Genomic DNA, 22508 nt, shown 5'->3' on the forward strand with positions numbered 1-22508 from the left:
GTGGAGGAACTGAGGGGAATAGATATGTTAGGTTAAGCAAGTCTGATTAATGGGTCCGGTTACTGGTCATGCTGGTGCTGATAGGCTGAGCAAACTAGTTTCAATGCAAGGAGTATTTGAGGTAAAGCCAAAGGAGCACATGGAATTTCAATGTTAATGTCTTTACAGAGACTTGGTTGAGAGAGGGGCAGGACTGGCAGATCCAGGTTTCAAACATAATAGAGAGACATGTAAAAGAGATGGGGGATTTGCACTCCTGATCAGGAAGAAAATCAGAGCTTGGAGGGGGTATCTTTGAAGTCTTAACCAATGAGGCAATATGTGTAGAATGCATGCATATAAAAGGTGCAATCACTAAAATGCAGTTATACAATGAGCCTCCCAAATACCTGCAGGAGACAGAGGAACAGATATGCTAGCAGATTATGGATAGTTGTGAAAGTAACAAGGCAGTTGCTTGCTGTGGGTGACTTTATTGTCACCAATTTCGCCAGGAAATTAATGCCAGAAATTATACCTGTGTGAACCTCTGAAGTATCTGGCACTCTGTGATAACTGTTTCAGAACACTCGCAAGACGTTAGGCCCAGATGGTGTACTTGGCAGGTCACTAAAAACCTGCCCGCCAACTGGCTGGGGTGTTCAAAGTTATCTTCAGTCTTTCAATGCTGCAATTCAAGATTCCTATCTGCTTTGATGGCGCATTAATCATACCAGTACCCAAGAAAAGCAGGAAGATCTTACCTCAAGGTTACTTTCCAGTAGCACTCACATCTATTGGAATGGAGTGCTTTGAGAGGTTGGTGTGTGCAAAATTAACCTCTGCCTGTGCAGGGACCTGGCCACTGCAATTTGAGTAAGGACACAATAGATCTACAGCAGATGCAATCTCACTGACTCTCCATTTCGCTTTTGATCACCTGGGCGCCAGCAATGCCTATATCATGCTGCTGTTTATTAATTACAGCTCGGTGTTCATTGCTATCATCCTCTGGGTACTATTTGAAAAGCTACAAAACTTGGGCCTCTGTACCTTCCTGTGTAGCTGGATCATCAGGAGACCATAGATAGGAAATAATGTTTCTTCCTTGCTCACAATCAACATGGGTGCATTGCAAGAGTCCATGCATAGCCACTGCCCTAGTCTCTCTCCACTCATGACTGTTCAAGTTTAATTATCAATCATACGGAAGTCCCATGAATACAACAAATGAAAGCAGCATTCCTCCAGGGCCAAGGTGCAACTCTCATACACAGCACAAGGCACATATTGCATATAAGATGCACAGTAAGCATATAATCTCACAAAAAAAAAGTCCTGTCTTCCAATGAGTGAACACTGGAGAGCAGCACCAATGGGAAGGGTCTGCCTCTAATCAGCATGGCTGCCACGTCACACCACCTCCAGCGTCTTGCCCTCCTGGCCGCTGCAACAGGTGAGATTGCGGCATATAGCCTCGTCTTCGCTGTAACTGAGGACGTGCAGCTCTCCCACCATCGGACTGGCCAATAAACCAGTGAACCAGACTTCAGTATTCTATGTTACCAATGTCCAAAAGGGTCATGTGATCACAAGAAAAATTTTGAAGGCAGTTGTTCGCTGTTAGGCTGCACGTCACCTTTGCACACAGACTCTGGCTTTCAATAGCAGACAGCAACACCAAGTCCAGCTCTTCCACTGGCCAGCAACAAGCTGATTGGGTAGAGCAGCCATACCTGAGGTTCTTAATGTCCAGCGAGGTCTTACAGTCCTGAAAAAGACGACAAAAATTGCTTTAGTTGCCCTGGAGAGACCATTGTGTCTGAGCATGCCGCAGTTTTACTGACTAGATTGTGTGACTAGCGCAGCTCAAACACTGGCTAAAAATTTGCTGATGATGGGAGAATCGCAAATGGTGACGAGGAGGTGTACGGAAGTGAGATAGATCAGCTGGTTGAGTGGTCTCACAGCAGCAACCTTGCACCCAAGGTCAGTAAGACAAACAAATTGATTGTGAGTTTCAGGAAGGGGAAGTCATGACAGTACACCAAGGGGTGAGTAGCTTCAAGTTCCTGGGTGTCAATATCTCTGAAGTTCTATCCTGAGCCCGGCATAGTAAAGCAATTACAATGAGGGCACACTTTCAACTGTATTTCAATTTTAGGATTGGAAAAACTCAGCCTCCCCAGCATTGAGGATATCTTCAAATGGCAATGCCTCAGGAATTTGGCATTCATCGTGAAGGACCCTCACAATCCAGGACATGCCTTCTACTTATTACTACCATCAGGGAAGGGGTACAGGAACTTGAAGATGCATACTCAATATTTTAGCTTCTTCCCCATTGCCGTCAGATTTCTGAATGGCCCATGAACACAACCTCACTATTTTATATATTATTGTAATTTGTCGTCATTTTTTATGTATTACACTGTACTGCTACTGCAAAATGACAAATGTCACAACATATGTCAGGTGATAATACACCTGATTCTGGCTTGTGAAGGAAGGGTTTGTTAAGTGCATCCAGGTGGGTTTCTTGACATAGTATGTAGATAGCCCAGTCAGGCAAGTGGCCGTACCAGATTTTATATTTGGAGGTGATCCTGGCCAGGTGATCAGAGTATGAGAGCGTTTTGGGAACAGTGATCACGAGTTTAAAATTTCAGGTAAGTGTGGATAAAGATAAGACTGTTTTTTGGGGGGGGGGGAAGAAGTGCTAAATTAGGAAAGAGTAATTCTAACAACATTAGGCAGGAGTTCAAGAGTGTAGTTTGTGAGCAGTTGTTAGTGGTTAAGCCCACATCCAACGTGTGGGAGTTGTTAAAAGGCTAGCTGATCAGAATTTGGGACCAACATGTTCGGTAGTTTCTGGAATCTTGATGATGAGATGTTCAAATTGGTAAAAAGGAGAAAGGAAGCTTATGCAGTGTTTAGGATACTGAAATTGGAGGGCCTCGAAGAATATTAAGGAAGCAGGTGGGGTTAAAGGGTCTTTGAAGTGTCCTTGACTGGTTGCATTCAGACTACCAAGGCATTTTATACTTTAAAAATCAAGAGAGCAACTAGAAAGAGGACAGAGTCTTTCACGGATAAGGAAGAGCATTGGGCTCTTGGGCTGTCTTCCAGGGAAAGTGGGACCTGTACAGGAGGGACGGTTTACACCTGAGCTGAAGGGGGACTAATATCCTAATGGGAAGATTTGTTAATGCTGCATGATGGGATTTAAACTAGAGTTGCAGTGGGATGGGAACCAGAGTGCCAAAACAATTAGTGGGGAGGTTGTGGAGGCAGATTTTGGGAAGACATCAAACAAAGTCAGGAATTAAAAGGTTGAGCATGGTGCGACTAGTATCCTGAGTTGCATATATTTCAATGCAAGAAGTATCATAGGAAAGCTGGATGAGCTCAGCATGGATCAACGCCTGGAATTATGACGTTGTAGCGATTAGTGAGACTTTGTTGCAGGAGGGGCAGGACTGGCAGCTCAATATTCTGGGGTTCTGCTGTTTTAGATGTGACATAGAGTAGGAGGGATTAAGGGATGAGTAGTGGCATTACTTGTCAGGGAAAATGTGACGGTAGTGTTCCATCAGGACAGACTGGAAATCTCGACTAGTGAGATGTCGTGGGTGGAACTGAGAAATAAGAAAAGTATGTCCATGTTAATGAGGCTATATTACAAACCTCCCAACAGTCTTAGGGATTTAGAGGAACAAATTTGTAAAGAGATCACAGAATGTTGCAAGAAGCAGTTATAGTCATTGTTATAGTAGGAGACTTTAAATTTCCACATGTTGGGAATCCCATACTGTAAAAGGACGAGATGAGATAGAGTTTGTCAAATGTGTTCAGGAAATGTCTTCGGTGCATACAAGTCCCAAAGAGAGAGCGTGTAAAACTGGATCTGCTAATAGGCAATGAGACAAGGTGGGTGACAGAAGTTTGTGTAGAGGAACACTCTGCATCACAATGCCATTAGTTTCAAAGTAAATCTGCAAAAATAAAGGTCTGATCCACAGGTTGAGATTCTAAATTGGAGAATGGCCAGTTTTGATGGTATCAGAAATGATCTGGCAAGTGTGGATTGGGACACACTTTTCTGGCAAAGATGTACTTGGAAAGTGGGAGGTATGCAAATATGAAACTTTGAGAGTACTAAGTTTTTATGAGCCTGTCAGAATGAAAGGCAAAGTGTAAGGGACCTTGGTTTTCAAGAGATATTGAGGCCCTGGTTAAGAGGAAGAAAAATAGATGCATAGCAGTTATAGGTAAGTAGAAACAAATGAATGCTTGTGGAATACAAGAAATGCAAGAGAACACTTAAGAAAGAAATCAGGTAGGTGTGAAGTTCCTCTAGTAGAAAAGGTGAAGAAGAATCTTAAAGGATTCTACACATCTGTTAAGAACAAAAGGATTGCAAGGGACAAAATTGGTTCTCTGGAAGACCAGAATGGTAATCCATGGGTTGTGCCGAAACAGATGGGGGGAGATCGTAATGCATTCTTTGCATTTGTCTTTACTTGGGAGACGGATACAGAGTCTATAGAAGTGAGGCAAAACAGTATCAACTTCATGGACCTGTACAGATTATAGAGGAGGAGGTGTTTGCTATCCTGAGGCAAATCAGGGCAGATAAATCCCCAGGACCTGACAAGGTATTCCCAGGGACCCTTTGGGAAGCAAGTGCAGAAATTGTCAGGGCCCTAGCAGAGATATTTCAATCATCCTTAGCAGCAGGAGAGGTAGCAGAGGATTGGAGGAGAGCCAGTGTTGTTCTGCTGTTTAAAAAAGGCTCTAACCAGAAACTAGGAAATTATAGGCTGGTGAGCCTGACATCAGTTGTGGGAAAGTTATCGGAAGGTATTCTAAGGGACCGAATATATAAGTATTTGGATAGACATGGACTGAACAATGATAGTCAGTGTTCCCTTGTGCACAGTCATGTTTAACCAAACTTGTAGAGTTTTTTGTGGAAGTTACCAGGAAAATGTATGAAGGCAAGGCAGTGGATGGACTTCAGCATGGACTTCATGGACATGGACTTCAGCAAGGCATTTGACAAGGTCCCACATGGGAGGCTGGTCAAGAAGGTTCAGTCACTCAACATTCAGGTTGAAATAGTAAATTGGATTAGACATTGGCTTCATGGGAGAGTTCAGAGAGTGGTAGTAGATGGTTGCCTCTCTGTCTGGAGGCCTGTTACTAGTTGAGTACTGCAGGAATTGGTGCTGGTTCCATTGTTGTTTGTCACCTATATCAATAATCTGGATGATAATGTGTTTAACTGGATCAGCAAATTTGTGGATGACACCAAGATTGGAGGTGTAGTGGACAGCAAGGAAGACTTAACAGAGCTTGTGGGATTTGGACCAGTTGGAAAAATGACAGATGGAATTTGATGCAGACAAGTGTGAAGTTTTGCACTTTGGGAGGACCAATTAGATGAGCAGACTTGCATGGTGAGCAGTAGGGCACTGTGTCTTAGAGCAAAGTGATCTGGAAGTACGGGTACATAATTACCGTAATTGAAAGTGGTGTCACAGGTTGATGGGGTTGTAAAGAAAGCTTTTGGCCTATTGGCCTTCATAAATCAATGTATTGAGTACAGGAGGTGGGATGATGTGTTGAAGTTGTATAAATGCTGGGGAGGCCTAATTTGGAGTATTGTATGCAGATTTGATCACAGAAAAGATGTAAATAAGGTTGAAAGAATGCAGAAAAAATTTACAGGATGTAGCCGAGTCTGGGGGACCTGAGTTATAGCGAAAGGTTGAATCGGTTAGGACTGTATTCTTTAGGACATAGAAGACGGAGAGGAGATTTGATAGAGGTATATAAATTTCTGAGGGGTATAGATAGGGTAAATGCAAGCAGGCTTTTCCCACTGAAATTAAGTAGGACTACAACCAGAGGTTATGGCTTAAGGATGAAAGGTGAGAAGTTTAAGGGGAATATGAGGGGAAACTTCTTTGCTCAGAGGGTCACTAGAGTGTGGAATGAGCTGCCAGCATTAGGTGGTTCATGCGAGTTCAATTTCAACATTAAAGAGAAGTTTGGATGGGTATGTGATTAGTAGGGACATGGAGGGCTATGGTCCAGTGCAGGTCAATCGGAGTGGGCAGTTTAAATGGTTTCAGCATGGACTCAATGGGCCAAAGGACCTGTTTCTGTGTAGTACTTCTCTGACTATGGCTTTACCTGGAATCAGAGAAAATAGACGAGCTGCAACTTCTAACTTTGCATCTGTGTTCACCAAGGAACAGGGTATGAAGGATAGCTAGATCAGGGAGGGGTATGCTGATATTCTGGGGCAAGTTGATGTCAAGCTGGCGGAGGTGTTGGGGATCATGGAGAAAATTGAGCATTACTCTCAAGGTTTAATGGGATCTATCCCAAGTTATTGAGAGTGACAAGAAAGAAGATTGACAGAGGTCTTTATTACAGGATTGGAGCATAACCAATACTTTTCCCTATTAAATAAGGTTAAGAAAGACAAATTATAGGCCAGTAAGCCTTGCATCAGTGGCAGTGAAGTTATTGGAGAAGATTCTTCATTATCAGTTCAATTCACATCTGGAAAAGGATAGACTTGGAGGGATGGAAATACTGTGCAGAGCAGTTTATTGTCTACATACTTGATTCTCCAACTTCTGGTATACATTTTTCCCTCACTCCCTTCCTGCATCTTCATTTCCCTACTCTGGCCCCCCTCTTACCTCTCCTCTTCATCTGCCTATTACTTCCCAGTGGTGCCTATCTTCCTTCCCTTTCTCCCGTGGTCCACTCTCCTCTCCTTTTCGATTCTTACCTTCTCCAACCCTTTACCTTTTATGCCTACAGTATATCCTCCCAGCTTTTTACTACATCATCCGTCTCCAACCCAGCTGAGTTCATCTATCACCTTCTAGCTTGTGCTCCTGCCCCTCCCCCATCGTTTTATTCTTGCATATTCCTGATGAAGGGTCTCAGCCAGAAACGTCGACTGTTTATTCACTTCCATGGATACTGACCTGCTGAGTTTCTCCAGCATTTTGTGTGTTGTTGTGGACTTCCAGCATCTGTAGAATCTCTTGTGTTGACAAACTTGATTGACTTGTCTTGAGCATGTGACAAAACTGATTGAGAGTTGGTCTTCAGTAAAGCCTTTGACATGGTTTCTCATAGCAGGCAGATCCAGAGGTTTAAGAGACATGGGATCCATAGCGATTTGTTAGATTAGATTTAAAACGGGCTTCCCCATAAGACAGGTGTTACACTGACTAGAAAGCTGTGACTGCAGGGATGAATGGTGGGAACAAATATCAGAACTGTGGATAGTGGCAAAGGTTTTCAAATGATTGAGTGCGCATCAACCTATTGGAAATGTGGACAGAGAAATGGCAGCTGGACTTTAATCCAGGAAACTGAGATATTGCATGCTGGGAAGGCAGATGTAAGAGGGAAGTATGAAGTAAACGGCAGGACCCTAAGAGCATTGAAATACACTGGGATTTTAAGATGCGAGCCCATGGCTCCCCAAAACTGCATCACAGGGTAAAATCAGCAGTAAAAATGCATTCGGCACATTCTTCAAGATGTTCAGTATAAAATAGAGGAATCATGTTATGAGTGTATAAAACTCTGTTTCGGCCACATTTAAAGTATATTGTGTACATTTCTGGTTTGCTACACTATCGGAACGATGTGAAAGCTTTAGAGAGTGCGCAGAAGAGAATCATTAGGATGTTGCTTGCATTAGGGAATATTAACCATGAGGAGCAGTTGGAGGAATGGATTATATTCTCTGGAATGTCAGAGGCTGAGGAGCAATCTGAAAACAGTATTTTTTTTTTGGAGGCATGAATGAGAAAACTTTGGTGAGTATGTTAAACACTTGAGTGCATAGCTTTGAGAGAGAGGAATTGAAAAGATTTGTGAACAAGTTTTGTTTTAAACACAGAATATAGGTGCCTGGTATGAACTTCCTTGGGAGGTGGTGTATGCCAATCTAGAGATTAGAGGGTATAGAGTCTCGTGCAACCTGTTAGGATTAGTCAGATAGGAACAACATTGTGGGACAAAGGTCAGTGTCTGTGTTGTGATCTGTTTAAAAAAGGAAATGAGTTTATGTAACTCATGGATTTACCTTGATTGGAAGCTCACCTGCACCTTAATGATAATTTCTCTTTGGGGAGATGGTTCTGGAGATGGGATAATGGGATGCAGTTGTACCTGCAATCCAATTTAAATGGATTGGATTCTGCAGAACATGAAGCTTCAGCAACACACACACACACACACACACACACACACACACACACACACACACACACACACACACACACACACAATGCTGAAGGAATTTATTAATGGAAATGAATACAGTTGACATTTTGGGCTGAGACCCTTCAGCTGGACTGGAGGAAAAAAAGATGAGTCAGAGTTAAAAGGGAGGGGACGATTAAACACAAGGTGATAGGTAAAACTGGGAGGGACAAAGTGAAGAGCTGGGAAGTTGGTGAAACAGATACAGGGCTGGAATCTAACAGAAGAGGATAGAAGGCCATGGAAGAAAGAAAAAGGGAGAGGAGCACCAGAGGCAGGCGATGAGATGAGAGACGGAAATGGGGATGGGGGGAGTAGCAAAGGAGAGGGAGGGCAACATTACTGGAAGTTTGAGAAATCGAAGTTCATGCAATCAGGTTGGAAGTTACCCAGATAGTTGGGGTTATCTATTGTATCTGGTGCTCTCGGAGTGTCCTCTTGTATATTGGTGAGACCAAACACAGATTGGGAGACTGCTTCGCTGAGTACCTGTGCTCCGTCCACCAGAACAAGTGGGATCTCCCAGTGGCCATCCATTTTAATTCCACTTCCTATTGTCGCGATGAAGCCACAATCAGGTTGGAAGAGTAAAATCTTGTATTCTGTCTGGGTAGCCTCCAACCTGATGGCATCAATGTTGATTTCTTAGACTTCTGTAATGCACCCCCCTTCACTATTTTCCCACTCTAACCTTATCTCCTTGCCTGCCCATTGCCTCCCTCTGGTGCTCCTCCCTCGTTCTTTCTTCCATGGCCTTTTGTCTTTTATTAGATTTCCCCTTTTCAAGCTCTGTGTCTCTTTCACCAATCAACTTCCCAGCTCATTACTTCATTCCTCCTCCCCCCACCAGTTTCACCAATCACTTTGTGTTTCTTCCTCCCCTCCCTACCAACTATGACTCCTCACCTTTTTTCCTCTATTCCTGCCAAAGGGTCTTGGCCCAAAATGTCAACTGTACTCTTTTCCATCGACGCAGCCTGCCTGGCCTGGCTCTCTGTGTGTGTGTGTGTGTGTGTGTGTGTGTGTGCGCGTGTGTGTGTGTGTCTCGTGCATTTCCAGCTTCTGCAGATTTTCTCTGGTTTGTGAATGGAGCTCCAGCAAACTAGTTATCCAATGTTCATTTGAATCAGAGTTGAATTAAATTGGTTTTTTGGTACTATCTTTATAAATGAGTCGGTGCTTGCATGTAACTTATCACTTCAGAGTCTGCCCACTATGAAAGTATGAAGTTAATTTTTGCTGCAGAAAATTGCCTCCAGCTCAGTCCTCTGGCTTTTCAACCTTGCCTGGGAAGGGTCAGGAAAGAATGAGTAAAGTGAAGAACAATTGAAGGAATTGTAATTGGAGGAGATAAAGCTATTCTCATTAAGTAGTAGTGATTTGCATCGTTGTGGTTAGCTATGAACCTATGAAAATGAGCTCAGTTTTTCTGTAAAGATCATGTGGTGTTGGGTGTGTTCTTCCAATGATTTTTATTAGGTGCCAATCGACACTGTTGATGAGAACAATTCTGTTGTCAAGGTGGTTAAAGAATCAATCACACTGAAGATTCTCAAGGACTGCAAACCATAATGAGAAAATGTAATTTTTAGTTCGTTTAGAAATGTTTTTACAGAGTAGAAAAATGACAACGTTTCACCAAAATTAAGTTGGATGAGTTAAAGAAATAGTTTAATTCATTGATTTTGTAATATTTTGCTATCAATTATAAAAGAAAGAAAAACATTAAAGTTTCTTTTTCCTCTGACTCTGGAGGATTTGCTAAACAGTAATTATGGGTGAGAGCTTTAGAATGCCCAAGAGGCTTGTGAATCATTTATGGGGTATTTTGCAGCAAAAATAATTCGTACTTGTCTGATATCCTATTAGTTCCCTGAATTTGCTTGATTAGGCATGAGAAGACTGCAAAACAATGTACTGTAAAGAAATACTAAAATCACTGACAGCCGCTTTGAGATTTCTGTGTTAAACTGTGTATACATGTAAATTCTGCAGTCCTTGTTATTTTCATTACACAATGACACTGAGCAGTTAATGTTTGTTGTCATTGTATCCACAAACCTAGAGCTTTTCGTCCGTATTTGCATCCAAAAATGGGTTTGGGTTGGGTTGGGTTGATCTTTTGCTTTGAAAGAAAGAGGACTGTAGTCCATGAAACAATATTTGCATCTAGATTGCACAACCTGATAAGCATGCCATTAGAATTAGGAGATCCAAATGAGAGAAGAGTGCTGCAAAAGGGGGTTAGTTCGTGGTCTTGTATAAACTGAATGTGTAGTTAATATTTAACTAGCTCACACAATCCCTTGCTTCATTTAACTCAATTTCTCTTATTTGAGCTTTTCTCTTGGTTTGGCTTCATTGACTTTTTTCCTCTGTGTTTTGAACTGCCTTGTGCTCTGTACCAGTATTCAGCATATCTCAGATTGTTTTATATTTATAAATTCTCTTTCACCATTCTCCCGTTAGATTAGAGCAAAAAATGAAGATCTACATTTTGCAGTCTAATGATGTTTTTTTGTATTTCTACTATTATTATAATTGGTAGGGAGCCTAGCAACTGTGTTTATTTTAAGGTGTAATAAAACTTGAGTTATGACATCTGTCATAACATCTAATTTGATTGGTTTTAATTTCTTCTGATGTTCATTCGTGTGTGTTTGGCCTGTTGATGAATTCCCTTATGTTCAGAACAATCTGTAGCACAATCTGTATTTCTATTTTGGAAAACTAAAATTCATCAGCGTCATATTAACTTCATTCTTTTGAGACTTAAAGTAATGATTTAACTTCTGAGTAACATTTCTTGGTGATATATTCCTCATGAATTTTCTATAAAAGCTCCTACTTAAATTTCAGTTTTCCATTGATCAAATGCAATTAATATTTGCAATAATCAAATACTAGCAATACTGATGGGTTCGCAGGTGTTTTTTGTAAAATAGTAATGAGAATTCTTGCGTGCAAAATGATGACAACAGGGAGCAAGAGAAGACCTCATTGCTCTTTGAGCCTATCTTCAGGGAGCTCTGGTAAGACTCACCTGGAGTATTTTGTTCAGTTTTAGTCTGCATTTAGGGAAGGATGTACTGTGGATTCTGATTATTTGGGAAAGCCACTTATTTGGAACAGCTCCTAAAGGACAAAAACTAATTGAGGAAATAGCAGGGATTTTTTTTGTGTGTATTTGGGACACGGTGATTCTTAATTGGGATGACAGACAGGCATACTTTATGGATGCTGAGGGAAATTGGGTTTCATTACAGCCGCACCAAGAATAGTGAAGAAATATAGCAATATAAAACCATAAATAATTAAATAATAAGAAGTTAATCATGTCAAGTGGAAATAAGTCCAGGACCAGCCTATTGGCTCAGGGTGTCTGACACTCCGAGGGAGGAGTTGTAAAGTTTGATGGCCACAGGTAGGAATGACTTCCTATGCTGCTCAGTGTTACATCTCAGTGGAATGATTCTCTGGCTGAATGTAACAAGAGACTGTTGCTGAACAGTTCACAACAAGCTTAGAGTGAACAGTTTTTAAATAACATCAGTAGCGTGTACTTGTGTCATGTTAATTCATTTGGGCTGACAGAATCAGATTCAAAAGGCAGCGAGTTTTTGATAATTTTGTTTTTTTATTGTGACTTAAAATTTCAGTCCCTTGCCAAGATGTTACAAAGAGATTTGACACTAGCCAAAAAGATTACCCTATACATAGTGGACGCTGAATAAATTCCTCAGTCAATAACTATTAGGAACTACGAGGAAATCTCCAGATGCTGGAAATTCAAGCAACACACACAAAATGCTGGTGGAACGCAGCAGGTCAGGCAGCATCTATAGGGAGAAGCGCTGCTACAAACCTTCCCAGCTCTTTATTTCCTCCCTCCCCTCCCGGTTTCACCTACCACCTTGTAGCACTGTAGTAGTATTGCTAGTGTTCCAATTTGTTCTGCAATTCATTTAAAGACATAGTTTGTTACTCCATTAAATGGTAGTTTTTCATCTTTATATTTTTAAAATTATCTCTGTGAAACTTTGGCTAATTGGCCAGCTACTTAATTGGCCCAAAATGTACTGGTCCTGATGTGTCCCAATTAAGTGGAATCCACTGTACTTGGATTAAAGCCAGTGTAGAGGAAGTTTATTTGATTGCAATCAAAGATAGTTAAGCATGTTAGCCCTCTACCCAATGGAATATTGGACTGAGCAGTAATCTTATTGATACGTTGAAGATTCAGAAGGGTGTTAATATGATGGATACTGCAAGAAATAGATTCAGTTCCAGCATAAGTGATCACCCATTCGAACTTGATATGAGGAGGAATTTGTTTAGATGTTTGTGAATCTCTCTATTCTGCACAACAGTGGAGGCAGTCATGCAGCAAGGAAGCAGATCATGCTGACCTGCGGCCTTCACACCTTGGCCATTCAAGTGCTTATCACAATCCTAGAATGTTGATGTTAAATGTCTCCCTTTTCTTCAAGCAGTGCATTTTAGGTTTTAATTAACCTCTCAAAAACAATTCTTCCTCAATTCCCCTCAGCTTAAGCGCATGCCTTTTGGTTCTAGATAACAATATTAAAGGGAAAGGTGTCTCGCAATCTATCTGCATTGGGTATATTGAGTCTCTAAGTATAATCAATGCAGAATATGTGGAAGATGCAGGGAAATGATGTTGAGGAGAAGACTACGTGGACCACAATCTATTGGAAGGTGCAGTATGCTGAAGAAGCTAATTGGTCTACTATAGTTCCTCTGTTGCTTCTCAAATATTCACTATCTGCATGATCCAAATGTTTCTTCACTTCCCCTACATTTCAAAATTTATTTGCCTGGCATAAAGTCACCAATAGCCCTTGGATGCAGAATTCCAGTCACTGCCTTCCAAGTTGAGCATGTCATCCTGATATTTCTCTGGATCTCTTAACAGACCAAAGTGAGCAGCCTCTCTGTGTTCATCATTTTACCTGACCTGCAGAACATTTCCAGACAAGAGAAAGCCTGCAGATGCTGGAAATCCAACCAACACACACAAAGTGCTAGAGGAACTCAACCTGCCAGGCAGCATCTATGGAAAAGAGTAGAGTCAATGTCTCAGCCCGAAGCCTCAACTGTACTCTTTTCCATGGATGCTGCTGGCCTGCTGAGTTCCACCAGCATTTACATTTTTATTTTAGATTTATGGCATCTGTAGTGGTTTGCATCCAGTTATTTGGAGATGCCTGTGGGTTGAGTGTGCAGTCATCCTAAGGTCAGCTGGTGAAATCAAAGCGAAGAGGCAAAACCGGTGAATCTGGACATTGGAATATGCACCTGGAAATGAATGGCAAAATGTGTTTCAGGAAATGCTTCAGTAAGATTTTATTAAGATGCAATTCATAATTTCTAAGCTAGTTTTTGAGAAGATCTCATTCAGTTTAGTGATTTTTGAAGAAAATTGATGTAAAAATCCAGCTTGTGACTGGATTTTCATAGTGGTGTGAACCTTTCTGATGTTACCCAGTGAAGTTGTGTGGATAGTTTGTTAATGATTTAGGTGTTTGAACGTTCTGGCTTTGTGTGGACTATTGTTTTTTTTTGTGCAGAAAAGGTAATATGTATTTTAGAGAATACACATGAACTGAAGATCAAGGATAATCAGAAAGTGCAGGAATGTTTTTCTATTTGTTTTGTCCCCCACTGAAGTTAGTGATTTATAGAGACGTTCAGTACATATCAGTCTCTGAGCCCCTCATTGACAGCACAGAATATCAGTTCCAGATCATAACCTGTGTGGTCTGCTGCAATTCGATACTTTGCTGCAGAGGTGCATGAACAGTGAACAGGAAGAGAAGGGGTTTAAGTTTAATTAAGTTACTAATCTCAGAAAAAAATCTACTCAGTAAACTCCAAGATGGTGCAGTATTTAATTAAAATTTAAGTTCTAGCAAGATGCAATCCATGATTGCTAGAAAATGTGATAGACAGGACTTAAGGGCTGGCATCGATATGGTGGACCAAAGGGCTTTTTTTGTGCTGTATGACACTTGGATCAAAGGAACTAAATCAGGGAGGTGAGCTTTTGCAGAAGGATGAGGGCTAATTTTAGTGAGCAGTTGAAACTGGGAAGTCTAAAATAAGAAATGGAAAAGGGAAATAGAAATGGGAAATGCTGGAATAGTCCTCACATCAAACTGCATCTGTGGAAAGTGATACAAGCAAGTTTAACATTTATGTTTCTAGATCCACAATTCTGCTCTTTAACTTTGTTAAGTAAAAATTAAAAAAAAAATCAGATAGAATTCGTACAAAATAAAAGCAGGAAGTTCAGGGCAACAGGCACAGAATGATGGTGGAACTCAGCAAGTCAGGTAGCATCTAGTGATGGGGATAAGCAGCTCTGTTCCAGGGCAAGGTCCTTCATCAGACCTGGAAGGAAGGAAGCCAGAATAGAAAGGTATGGCGCAGGGAAGGAATACAAGCTGGAGGGTGATGGGACCTGTTTCTGTGCTGTGTGACGAAAATCAGGAGTAGATCAGCCAACAAGAGAAAGTCTGCAGATGCTGGAAATCCACGTGACACACACAAAATGCTGGAGGAACTCAGCAGGTCAGGCAGCATCTATGGGGGGAGAAAAAGTACAGTTGATATTTTGGGCTAAGACCCTTCAACAGGACTGGAGGGGAAAAAGATGAATAGATTTAAAAAGTGGGGGAAGGGCAGAGAGAAACACAAGGTGGTGTGTGAAACCAGGAGGGGAGGGAGGAAATAAAGAGCTGGGAAGTTGATTGATGAAAGAGATGAAGGGCTGGAGAAGTGGGAGTCCGATGGGAGAGAACCGAGGGCCATTGCTGTCAGGTTGGAGACTACGCAGACAGAAGGTGTTGTTCCTCCAAACCTGAGCATGGCCTCATCATGACAGTAGAGACGGCCATGGACTGAAATGTTGGAATGGGAATGGGAAGTGGGATTAAAATGGGAGGCCACTGGGAGATCTGGCTTCTTTTGGCGAATGGAGTGTAGGTGCTTGGCAAAATGGTCTCCCAATCTGTGTCAGGTCTCACCGGTTATGCAGGAGGCTGCACTGGGAGCACTGGACACAGTATGTGACCCCAACAGACTCGCAGGTGAAGTGTCGCCTCACCCGGAAGGACTCTTCACGGCTTTGAATGGTAGTGAGGGAGGAGGTGCAGGGGCAGCCGTAGTACTTGTTCCGCTTGCAAGGATAAGTGCCAGGAGGGAGATCAGTGGGGAGGGGTGAATGGACAAGAGAGTTATCCCTGCAGAAAGCAGGAAGTTGCGGGGGGGACGAGGGAAAGATTGCTTGGTGGTGGGATCCCTTTGGAGATAGCTGGATGTGGGGGGTTGGTGGGGTGGTAGGTGAGGGCAAAAAGCTGTATTCAAAAGGTTCAAAGGAACGTCTAAATAAGCTTGATGCATTTTGGAAACAAGTCCTGTGGACTGATGAAGCTAAAATAGAACTTTTTGGCTGCAATGTGCAGAGGTATGTTTGGAGAAAAAAGGGTGCAGAATTTCATGAAAAGAAGCCCTCTCCAACTGTTAAGCACGGGGGTGGATTGATCATGCTTTGGGCTTGTGTTGCAGCAGTGGTGTGAGGAACATTTCACTGGTAGAGGGAAGAATGAATTCAATTAAGTACCAGTGAATTCTGGAAGCCAACGTCACACTGTCTGTAAAAAAGCTGAAGATGAAAAGAGGATGGCTTCTACAATAGGATAATGAACCTAAACACACCTCAAAATCCACAATGGACTTCCTCAAGAGGCGCAAGTTGAAGGTTTTGCCATGGCCCTCACAGTCCCCTAACCTAATCATCATTGAGAATCGGTGGATAGACCTTAAAAGAGCAGTGTGTGCAAGACAGCCCAAGAATCTCACAGAACTAGAAGCCTTTTGCAAGGAAGAATGGGCGAAAATTCCCCCAAACAAGAACTGAAAGACTCTTAGCTGGCTAGAAAAAGCATTTACAAGCTGTGATACTTGCCAAAGGGGGTGTTACTAAGTACTGCCATGCAGGGTGCCCAAACTTTTGCTTCAGGCCCTTTTCATTTTTTGTTATTTTGAAACTGTAAAAGATGGAAATAAAAATACTTTTCTTGCTTAAAATGTTAAAGAAATATGTCATCTTTAACTTTATGCTTTTTGGAAATCAGGTTATATTTTACTCGCTTAGCTATTCACAGTAACATAAATTTTGACAGGGGTGCCCAAACTTTTGCATGCCACTGTAAGCCTGTTGTAAATAGAAGAATGAAAATGGAGAGGGAAAAAATTGGTGGAATTCGGAGATCTTGAACGCTGAAATGATGGGACATACTCTGCAGTTCAGGCAATGTAAAAAGAATGGAAAATCACTTTAATAATGTCAAGTTGATAAATTTGCATTGGAACTAACCATTTGAGAAATAACTGGGAAGGCTGGGGAGCTGGAATTGTTACATTTAAAGCCACATCGTACAAGCCACAGAAGGATTATTCTTGCAAAGAGTCATCCAATTTGTATTTGGTTTCTCCAGCGTGGTAGAAACTATGCCACGAGCACTATCCTTTCATGCCCTAACCAATCAAGCATCTATCAAACTGTGTCGTAAGTATGCCTCCACTGGGTTCCATAACTGCCTGTGGCAAATAATTCCACAGATTCACCACTCTCTGGCAGAAGAAATTCCTTATCTCCATTCAGAAAAATCGTCCCTCTACTCTGAGGCTGTGTCTTCTGGTCTTGGCTCCCCCACCATAGGAAATATCCTCTCCACATCCACTCTATTAAGGCCTTTACCACACAATTGGTTTAAATTAAGTCACCCTTCATTCTCCTGAATTCAAGTGAATATAGGCCCAGAGCCATCAAATGTTCACATGACAAGCCTGGAATCATTTTTGTGAACCAGCTTTGAACCCTCTCCAGTTTCAGCACATCCTTTCTGAGATGAGGCCCAAATCTGCTCACAAAGCTCCCAAATACTCACCAGTACTTTATAAAGTCTTAACATTACAATAAGTAAGATATTAATATTAAATTGCAGTTTGAATCAATTCAGAATTACTGTATTGGAATGAATTAAGGTTAACTTTATTGAAATTGAAATCTTGTTTTTCATGTTGACTGTTAAGTTTCATGTTTCTTCATTTGTGTTGATAATGGAAATTTAAACGTATGATATTTAAAGTAAAGGATTGACTTGACACTCAAGACATTTGTTATCCTAAATGCAGATATATTTATTTATGATCAGGTGTTAAAAACAAATGGGAAAGTCCATAACTTTGGAAAGAGGGAGCAGTCAATTAAGAGGAATCCAAATGCGCCAGTAGTAGTGAGAGGATGGCTTTACAAACAGGTAAAACATGTATTATATTGTAACTCATTTCTAAGCTACAGATGAGAGATTAAGCATGGTTGAATGTTGTTTGATTAACTGCAAGTCAGGTTTGTCGAGTCCTACTACTGAACTTTAAAAGTTTATTCATGTGTCTCTAATAGAAAGAGAAAATAAAATAGACAGTATCTCCTCATTATTATGACTTGCTTTACAGGCTTTCCCTAAAGCTTGCTTCATGGGGGAAGAGCATGTTACCTAGAATCTATCTTTTACATAAGACCACCACTAACATAATTCCTATGAATCTAACCAAATATGGCTTCTTGTATAAGACCTGATGATGACCATCCAATAATGGAAGGAAGTCGAGCACCTCTACTCGAAACAGAATTTTCATTTGAATTTCTATCCTCATTGCCTCTTCTCACCTCCCCCGGTGCCCATCCTTCTTCCCTTTCTCCCACGGTCCACTCTCTTATCAGATTGTTTCCTCTCTAGCCATTTACCTTTCTCACCCACCTGGCTTCACTGAAGTCTTCCTTTCCAGTCCTGAAGAAGGGTCTTGCCCAAAATGGTGACTGTTTATTCATTTCCATTGACCTGTTGAGTTCCTCATGCACTTTTGCTGTGGAAGGAAGATATTTTAAATAATAAAATATTTGGCATGATTGTTGCCACTCCGTGTTGAAGTGACAGTCGCAATGATTGTTTGATTATCTGAATTTATGCAATTATGTTAAAGTATGATCTGAATGTGCTTTAGCAAATGGTTGAAAATCGGTGTTAATACACACAAAATGCTGGAAGAACTCAGCAGGCCCTGCAGCATCTATGGAAAAAAATTCAAGCCTGGCAAATGTTTTGGCCCAAAACGTCCTCTGTACTTTTTTCCGTAAATGATGCCTGGCCTGCTGAGTTCCTCCAGCATTTTCTGTGTGTTGCTTGGATTACCAGCATCTGCAGATTATTCACTTTTTTGAAATTTGTTGGTCAGAGTTTTCCCCATACATGGTTGTGCAGTACAAGTATTAGAAATCCTTCACTTGGAATTCAGAAAAATATCATTCAAATTTTCAGACTCCGAAAACATTTCTCGTATAACTCCATTTACATGACCATGGAGTTCCCTAGAGCGCTTAAAAGAAAATCAAATTAAAAGGAAACCATTGCCCAACTAGAGGAAAAACTGGACAGAACTTTTTCCAATTTTTCATGAAATAATCAAAACTGTAAAAGCCAATTTAAAAATGGAAATTTCCTCACTTCAGAGCATACCTCGACTACACCAATGCAATGTGTGAGTAGAACTGTATTGGCCTTCCATTCCCAGTCAGGTCTCTGGGTAACTGAGGTTCAACCAACTTGTAGTAAAATGCTTCTGGAAAATTTTAAATCATCCAGTAACAACTAATAGAGGTAAATAATAACAAGAATTAGAAGTAAAAGATAAAACATTAATTGCTAAGAACTTGTTGAAGACACTCAATTAACTCAAACACATCCTGCACTTTTCCACAAGGCTGTTCCCATTCCAATGAACTTTTTGCCAGCCAAGCTCACATTTGGTCCAGGGCAGGGGCTATATGCAAAGTTCATCCAGACTCCTACAGACAGCAGACATGGACCTCCACATTTTGACTTCCACATTTCCACAGACATTTGTGAAAATCTGAGGTGTAATTATTGAAGAGTTTGGCAGTTGACATTTGACTAAGGAACCTCCTCCCAACTCCAAGTAGAAATGTTTCTGCCTGATTCATCAACATGTGTTACAGAGCACCAACTTAAGGGAATGGAATTTCTAGTGCACAGTTCAAGCAGGGATCTTGCTATCACTCCCTACAACTTTGTGTGATTTTTGCATGCATAATAGCAATTTTGATTAGCAGCAATGTTGTTTTGACAGTTAAATCCCTGTGACTGACCATTTGTTCCGTTGAAAGTCCTGGATTGACTAAATGCATAGTCAAATACAAACAAAACGTAACTCTATTTAAAATAATTGTTGAGTACAAGCTGCACGAGAATGTATGGGCAAATAAATGAGCAAGATTTGGTCATTGGTTTTCACTGCAACTTTAAAACATTAATGTCATCATTAGGATGAAAGGCACAATAATTTGGAGAGAGAAATGTGATTTTTTTCATCACTCTATTTTCCTCTTAGGATGTTTTGAGCATTTGTGTGAAATATGCAACATGTAATACTTCAAGCAGTCATTGAATGGATGATTATATGTTGCCATTGAAGTGTATCAACCCAGCCACAAGGACATAATTTATATTCCAGTTCTTAATTTACTTGCATACTTAAAGACTGTAACCTTACATTCATTATTTTTTTGCACTATCTGGAACTGAAACAGCAGCAGGAAAGTAATGATAACCATAAATTCACATTTGTATTGAAAATTGGAGATACAATGAAGTCAATGGTAGTGTTATTATTTCTATTTTTAAGATGATGGGAAGTGCAAAGAAAGTAAATCAAGTTATCAGCCTAATTATTGTGTTGTATTTCAATTATTTGTACAGTAATCTATACATGCTATCCCTGATTCATTGCTTCAATTACTTTTTAAAAAACTGCTTATGACCCAAGCCACTCACAACTGTTTTGGAAGATTTGTACACTCTAAGCCCTGAATTCCATTTGGCAGCATTTAAATTCCAGCTGCTTTTGTAATATAGGTTATGTTGTATTGTATCAGCTGTCAGAATGCTAGTTTTCATGAAAACCACTTTGTCGCTAGATTATCATCTGTTTGCGTTTGTAGGACAGTTCTGGAATGAGACTGTGGAAACGGAGGTGGTTTGCACTTTCAGAATATTGTTTGTTCTATTACAAAGGTGAGTACCTGACTCGCAATTTATTATAAAAAAAGACTTTTTCTGTTGCTTTGTCAGAGAAGCAAAAGTAAGAAACTATCACTGTTGAATCCAGTTTAACCTGATTAATATATGCTGATTAGTCTTTGCAACTGCATTAGACCAGACGGTGTACAATGAAAGACTGACTAAATTTTACTCAGCCAGCTTTCCTTACAGCTGTGAATGGGGCATTTTAAATGCATTTTAAAGCCAATGGGCAGTGTTTACAGTTTGGAAACCAATTTGATCCTGACCTTTTGGGTGTTTTCACAGTGATTTATGTGAGTTTCTACCATGTTTCTGTGGTAGTTAAGTGACCACTGTAAATGCCTCCTTTAGTGTAGTAAGTGGTAAATGAATCATGGGGGAGTTGATGGGCAACTGAGAAAGAATACTGTAAATTCAAGGGCTGCACAGAATTGAAGGGAGAAAGGGATGCTCTTTTGTGAGCCAGCAATGACTTGAGTTGGGATGAAAAGCAGCTTCTTGTTGTCATAGTGAATAAGTGAATACCTTTCAACTGTAGAAAATGTGACAATGCAAACATGACTGAGCACCTTTCACCTCCTCCTTATCTAAAAAAGAACAGTTGTGATAGGTCAGGCATCACTCTTTGTGCCAGAGGTTTTTGTGTCATAAAACACTGAAATGTAGATGACAAAAGCAGGCCCTTCAGCCCACTATGTCTCTGCTGACCGGAAATCCTACAGTTTATAAAAATAGATCTGATCATTTTTAGAGTTAGTAAACTGATTGACTGCACACACCCTGTCCAGTTGCCTTGAGGGACTGGTAGTTAGTGCTACTTTATTCAGTAGCTCTGAATTTTTTTTAAAAAGGCTAATTTTAATTTTGAAGATGAGCTCTGTTTTGGGTGTGAAGTATTTTCCTTAACACTACAACCAAAATGGCTGTAAATATTTTACCCTTGCCATAGGAGCACAAGGATGTTTTCTGAAATGTGTATGTCTCTGGAGGGAGAAGGTAACTGCAAATAAATACCACAATCCATTTTTATTTTATATTATGCATTAGGTACTATTCTGTTTGAATGTCTGTGTCTATGAACAAAAATTGCTGAAGGAATGACTCATATTTTCTATTATCTTTCTTATGGTCCCATACCACTTCTTGAATGGCAGAGTAGAAAACATAACATAATACACAAATCATGTTAAAAGATTGCCAGAGAAAGGAAGTTATTTCATAAATTGGTAACTTATCTACTGCTTTCAATGGAAAAATGGCTCTGGCAACGGAGTTCTCTTTAGCCTTGAGTTCATTACTTGATTGGCACTTGATCATGTATTTTACCATCTGACACTAGCTTTAGATTATCCAAAGCTATTCGGTGGGAAAATAAACAATAGTTGCAGCTTGATGAGTTGTGCCCTATCACACTTTGTTAGCATTGGTGAATATCTTTCATCCGGCAATACGGAAGTGTGAATATTTGAAGTAGATAAAAAATGCAATCTAATTTGTTTTGCGTTACACAGATAGCCGAGAAGAGACTGTGTTGGGCAGCATTCCTTTGCCCAGTTATGTTATCTCGCCTGTTGAACCTGATGATCACATAAGTCGCAAATATGCTTTCAAGGTAGGAGACTTAATATTAAATAAAGATTATAAAGCTAAATGTTTGATAACAATCTCACTATTTCCCCAAACACTCTGATAGGGTGGATGTCACCTGATACTTGAACAAGTGTTTAGTGCCAGTGGGCTTCAGTCAATGGAATTTATCGTCAGCATCACCAGTAGTGTGCAGCTGCTCTGTTATTATTTAATCTCTCCAGATATTTACCATTCACCTCTCTATGGGTCAAAATAAAGAATGCCATTGTGGCCATGACCTCAGTTATTTAGACTGTAGCCATTATCAGAGAAAATCATCTATACAATTTGGATTAAATCATCACTAAATTGTAACAAAGCTATTAAAGTGCTGGGAAGTTAAAACCAGTTATTTTGTCCATTACTGTTATATTTTTGATTGCTTAATCAGTGCTGACAGACAAC

At 40.5% G+C, this 22508-nt stretch overlaps 1 protein-coding gene and 1 long non-coding RNA gene across 10 annotated transcripts in view; one reads left to right on the plus strand and one right to left on the minus strand.

The window, feature by feature from the left end:
• Positions 1-22508, plus strand: part of plekha7b (pleckstrin homology domain containing, family A member 7b) — a 422578-nt gene that overhangs the window by 246116 nt on the left and 153954 nt on the right. For all 9 annotated transcript variants that reach the window (XM_059975737.1, XM_059975738.1, XM_059975736.1 and 6 more), the window contains 3 exons: positions 17529-17633; positions 20393-20465; positions 21986-22086. In XM_059975737.1, the coding sequence (XP_059831720.1) occupies positions 17529-17633; positions 20393-20465; positions 21986-22086 (279 nt within the window). The remainder of the gene's footprint in view (positions 1-17528; positions 17634-20392; positions 20466-21985; positions 22087-22508) is intronic.
• Positions 11647-22508, minus strand: part of LOC132397255 (uncharacterized) — a 28199-nt gene continuing 17337 nt past the window's right edge. Inside the window, exons 2-3 of the long non-coding RNA XR_009513318.1 lie at positions 18135-18240; positions 11647-13605 (exon numbers count right to left, since the gene is read on the minus strand). This is a non-coding gene — a long non-coding RNA (uncharacterized LOC132397255). The remainder of the gene's footprint in view (positions 13606-18134; positions 18241-22508) is intronic.

Source organism: Hypanus sabinus, chromosome 7 (assembly GCF_030144855.1).
Source record: "Hypanus sabinus isolate sHypSab1 chromosome 7, sHypSab1.hap1, whole genome shotgun sequence".
Taxonomy (NCBI): domain Eukaryota; kingdom Metazoa; phylum Chordata; class Chondrichthyes; order Myliobatiformes; family Dasyatidae; genus Hypanus; species Hypanus sabinus.